The 5441-nt window shown below is 48.8% G+C and overlaps 1 protein-coding gene across 1 annotated transcript; it reads left to right on the top strand.

The window, feature by feature from the left end:
- Positions 1-1412: 1412 nt before the first annotated feature.
- Positions 1413-5211, top strand: rbm15b (RNA binding motif protein 15B). The gene has a single exon (XM_060909887.1). It carries the CDS (start codon positions 1655-1657, stop codon positions 4100-4102), a length of 2448 nt encoding a protein of 815 aa, XP_060765870.1. The 5' UTR covers positions 1413-1654; the 3' UTR covers positions 4103-5211.
- Positions 5212-5441: the final 230 nt, after the last annotated feature.

Here is a 5441-nt window from a genome sequence, read left to right as displayed (position 1 = left end):
ACAAAACATGTAATCTTTAATGAATGATACGTTAAAAGATAACTTTAATTTTCTGAGATGTAATAAAAACATATTTATATGCCAAAGTCAAGCCTATGAGTTCCAAAATGATGTCTGTTACATTACTTCTGTTACGATTGTCCATCTCGCGTCTGTTACAAATTAATTACAATCTAGCTATATACCATGTTAATCTTATTGAAAGAATGCGTATGTTTATTCTACTACACATGTTTATTAATTATATTTGCTAAAACATCACCTTCCTATGTTTCAAAGAGTAATTCTACATTGTTAAAATTGAGAATATATATGTCCACAACACTTCTGTTACGTTCTGACTTTGGCATATAAATATGTTTTTATTACATCTCAGAAAATTAAAGTTATCTTTTAACATATCATTCATTAAAGATTACATGTTTTGTGACCTAATGGTAAAAAAAAGAAATGGTTTTAGGTGAATTTTTAAAAATAAGTTCATGTCCCCATTTCGGGCGGCACGGTGGTGTAGTGGTTAGCGCTGTCGCCTCACAGCAAGAAGGTCCGGGTTCGAGCCCCGGGGCTGGCGAGGGCCTTTCTGTGTGGAGTTTGCATGTTCTCCCCGTGTCCGCGTGGGTTTCCTCCGGGTGCTCCGGTTTCCCCCACAGTCCAAAGACATGCAGGTTAGGTTAACTGGTGACTCTAAATTGACCGTAGGTGTGAATGTGAATGGTTGTCTGTGTCTATGTGTCAGCCCTGTGATGACCTGGCGACTTGTCCAGGGTGTACCCCGCCTTTCACCTGTAGTCAGCTGGGATAGGCTCCAGCTTGCCTGCGACCCTGTAGAAGGATAAAGCGGCTAGAGATAATGAGATGAGATGTCCCCATTTCAGTACCCATAAGCGTGGAATCACTCATATATACACACTGGTTCAAATAACCAAACAGTCAAGGGCACTTGAGGTATATCAGGGAAACATGAAACTACATTACACAAAACTGCCATACACACGTCAAAAAATTACCTGAAATCTGTTCTTTAACTTGTCCTTCACTTAAAAACTGGTACAAGAACCAGTTTGAATCAATTTGAATTTTGAAAAACCAGACATTTGCAGCTAGAATAGTCATTTACCACATTAGCAATGTATAGAGTGGATTTCTGATCAGTTTAAAGTGATCTTCATTGAAAAGAACAGTGCTTTTCTTTCAAAAATAAGGACATTTCAAAGTGACCCCAAACTTTTGAACGGTAGTGTATGTTAAAAAAATGCTCTGCGTAAAACAACCCTGATATAAAAACAAACAAAGCCCAGTGAGTTTAAATATCATTCGACTTATTAAAAAAAAAAAACAACAACAACTCGTGTCGTCATGACGTCCTGGTTTACGTCGCCACAAACCCCGCCCACCGGCACGCGCGCACACATTCCCATTGTCCAAGATGGCGGCGTAGGTGCAGCGAATAGGATGTGTATGTTTTTATCGCGTTTTTACCGTTGTTTTTATTTTCCCCGCAACCCGCTGAACGTTTCTTTGCGGTGCGAACGCGCGTCTCGCTTTCCCGTCTTCAACATCTTGATGTGCAGCGCGTCGAAAACCGCGGACTTTGTTGTGCATCCGGTCTGCATTCTTTCTTTCTGGCTCGGGAAAAAAGTTTGAGCATCCGAAAATGAAAAGGCAGGCCGAGCGGGACACCAGTCCGAGCAGAGCTCTCGCGAAACGGATACGGGAAAGAGAACGAGAGCGGGAAGCGAGCCGCCGGGAAGATGCAGTGGCGGTTAATCCTCCTCCTCCGCCGCCGCCGCCGCCGCTGGCTCTGCTGCTGGCTGAGAGTCGGAGCTACCAGAAACAGCAGCAGCAGCTGCAGCAACAGCAGCGCGCGCGGAGCCGCAGCGGGGAGCGCGAGAAGCCGCGTGCGCGGGAAGAACGCACAGGCCTCCTCCCGCGGCCTCCGGCCATCCTGCCGAAAAGCAAAACGCCTGCAGCTGTCGTAGACGCGCGCGCGAGCGGCCTGGAATACAAGACGTTGCTTATTAGCAACTTAGGCTCGCAGCTTTCCGACGAGCACGTGGAGGACGGGCTGTTCCACGAGTTCAAGAAGTTCGGAGACGTCAGCGTCAAGCTCTCACACACGCCCGAACTGGGCCGGATCGCCTACGTGAATTTCCGGCAGCCCGAGAGCGCACGAGAAGCCCGCCACGCCAAGGCCAGACTCATCCTGTATGACCGACTGCTCAAAATCGAACCCATGTACGTCCGGCGTCGCAGCCTGACGCCGCCTGACGTCACCTACGTGCCTCTGCATGGCCCGTATCCCTACAGGCAGCGGTCTCTGTCCCCTGGAGCCAGTGCGATCCGGGACGTCAGAACCAGACATTACGTAGACAGTCTGACTCTGAGGGAACGGGAGCGCGTTCTGGACTACTACACCGCTTTGGAAGAGCGAAGCCGTGCCTACGTGTACCCCCTGCCCGAGGACGACCTGATGCCCGAGGACGACCAGCGCGCCACCAGGAACTTGTTCATCGGCAACCTGGACCACAACGTCTCTGAGGCAGAGCTGCGTCAAGGTTTCGACAAGTACGGCATCATCGAAGAGATCGTCATCAAACGACCCGCTCGTGGACAAGGATGCGGCTACGGCTTCATCAAATTCCAGAACCTGGACATGGCGCACAGAGCCAAAGTGGCCATGCAGGGCCGTGTGTTTGGCGGAAACCAGGTAAAGATCGGCTACGGCAAGGCCAACCCGACCACGCGCCTCTGGGTGGGCGGTTTGGGTCCGAACACCTCGCTGGCTGCTTTGGCTCGGGAATTTGACCGTTTTGGTAGCATTCGCACTATCGATTATATGAAAGGGGACAACTTTGCTTACATTCACTACGAGAGCCTGGATGCGGCTCAGGCAGCATGCGCCCAGATGCGAGGTTTCCCTCTGGGTGGCCGCAGGCTACGCGTCGACTTTGCCAAAGCAGAGGAGGCACGATCCTACCCTCAGCAGTACCCACCTCCCATCCCACTGCCCTCACATTATGATATTTTAGCCGACGGGTTTGGGCGCCATCGGAGCCTGGAAAGGGAACTTAGAGCGCGAGCCCGCTCACCTTCTCATCCCCTTTATGCAGAAAGGGAACGAGAACGAGGGCTCCCCGAAAGAGAGTGGAGTCCTCCAAAGGGCGCAGAACGGAGGAGTAACCCAGAAGCCTTTGGCCGTACAAGAGCACGCAGTCGTAGCAGAGAGCGATGGCCGAAAGGCTGGGAAGAAAGGCGCAAGCGCCGGAGCCGAACCCGGAGTCGGAGTCTCAGTCCCGGTGAGCAGAATGAGGAAAGAGGACGGTCAAGGGTGCGAGCGGGTCCTCCCAGGACTCCAGACGACAGCCCTGAACGAACTCGCGGACGCCTCCCTGACTCCACGTCCGATCCGCAAGACCACACACCTGATAGCAGTCGTCATTCCAGCGATGAGCGACCAACGCAGAACGCTCGGAAAGCTGGGGATCTCGAGCGCAACCATCGCAAAACCGATCCGGAGCCAGATTCACACTCGGAAAAGCCCAAAAGCGAACCCAAGAAGCCCAGCACGCTCTCCGAATACGCCCAGACCCTCAGCCGAGTGTGGCACGGCTCCCTCGTCCTGAAGAATAGCTGTTTTCCGACGAGCATGCATCTCCTGGATGGAGGAGCCAACTTTTTCCTTTCGCTTCTAAAGGACCAGACAGATAGCGGCAAGATCACTCAGCTCAAGATCGCTCAGCGACTGCGGCTCGACCAGCCCAAGCTAGATGAAGTGAGCCGCCGTATCAGGTTGGGCGGCGCCGATGGCTACACCGTCCTCCTGGCCGTCCAGGGACCTATGGATCGTGACTCGCCCCCGCCCGATGGACTCCAGAAGCGCTTCCTTCGCAATCTGGTGACCTACCTCAGGAGCAAACAAGCAGCCGGGGTTATCGGTCTGCCTCTGGGCGGCCCAAAAGAACGCGAGACAGGAGGGATGCTATACGCGTTCCCACCTTGTGACTTCTCCCAGCAGTACCTCCAGACTGTTCTCAAAACTCTGGGCAAAGTAGAGGAGGAACATCTCGTTGTGGTGGTGGTTAAAGACTCGACTCAACCCTAACCATTGTGATCTACTGTTTTCTTTCGAAAACACGCAAGCGTACGTTTTTAACACTCCAGTCTTTAAGTTACAGGCGGACCATTTTGTTGATGGATTATGCTTGACACGAACTCAACAACCTTGAAGTTATAACGTTCTTTTTACACACTATTTTAAAGTGACTTCATTTTTTTTTGGGGGGGGGGGGGGTCGGTGCTTTTTTTTTTTTTTCTTTTTTTTGTATACTTGAGAATTTTGACATGGTTGTTTTTAATTGTTTTTATAAACTTTTAGTTCCTGATTCGCACCTCATTTTCAAATTGTTTTCTGGTCTTGAGTACAGGAGACAATTTCAGAGGTTCCTCTCCAGTGAGCTAATGTAATGGATATCTGTTCGACAGAAAGTGAAGACTGGTTATGAGTTATGCTGAAGCCTTTTTTTTTTCCCCTCCACTTTTCCCAGTAGCTTCCTTCCGCCTGTGCAATTTACTAGAAAACTCCATTTATTTTGTCGGTTTTGTTTGTCCTGACCGACCAAGTGTGGATTTTAATATTCCGAAAGCGTATTACAGGGAAGAGGGACGGTTGTCATGACAGGCATCTACCTCTGGAATGGTTTAGATTGTTTTGTGATTCCCCCCCAGTAACTTTCTGACAAACACACTCAGCATTAACAGGATGTTCAAGAGTGACGCTGGTTTGAGTTGTTGCCACCAACACTACTTTTTTGGGGGGGGGTTAAACACTAAGACTTGTGCACTAGTGTGATTGTAGTGCAGAATGTTGTTGATCATTTTTACATTTCTCTCTACAGCTGAATTAAGCCATGGCAAGCTATTTTAAGTTGTCTTTTTTTAATTAAGCTGAAATTACAGTCAAACACTGTGTCAACGAACAGTTTTCCAAAAGGACGACAGTCATTCAATACTTTATTATTATTATTTTTTGCTCGTTCACTCTAAAACTTTATTGAAACACATTCCTCAGCCATTCCCAGACACTCCACTCTTGTTGTCCCACGTGCAGCTTTTTTTTTCCCCCCTTCGTTGTTTTTCATCATGTGTTTTGAACAATGTATGCGATGTATGGAAAAAAATGTGGAAGTAAACATTTCAATATTTTTTTTTTCACATTCTTGTCTCAGCTCTCATGCTTTTTTTTTTTCTCATGCACAAAATTCCCAAATCTCGTGCCTTTGCATCATGACCCTGAGCTCAAAGTCGTTCACCGTCCTCCAGGTAAAGGATCCGAATACCTCGAGTGCGGATTCAGAGTCAAGAGCGTGTATCGCGTCTCCATAGCTACCTCACCATATTCTTTCTTTCAAATCATAATGCGAAGGTCAGTGGTAACCAGGCAA

This window comes from Neoarius graeffei, chromosome 26 (assembly GCF_027579695.1).
Source record: "Neoarius graeffei isolate fNeoGra1 chromosome 26, fNeoGra1.pri, whole genome shotgun sequence".
Classification (NCBI taxonomy): Eukaryota; Metazoa; Chordata; class Actinopteri; order Siluriformes; family Ariidae; genus Neoarius; species Neoarius graeffei.
Note: the sequence above shows the minus strand (reverse complement) of the source record. Positions and strands in the feature narration are given on the sequence as shown.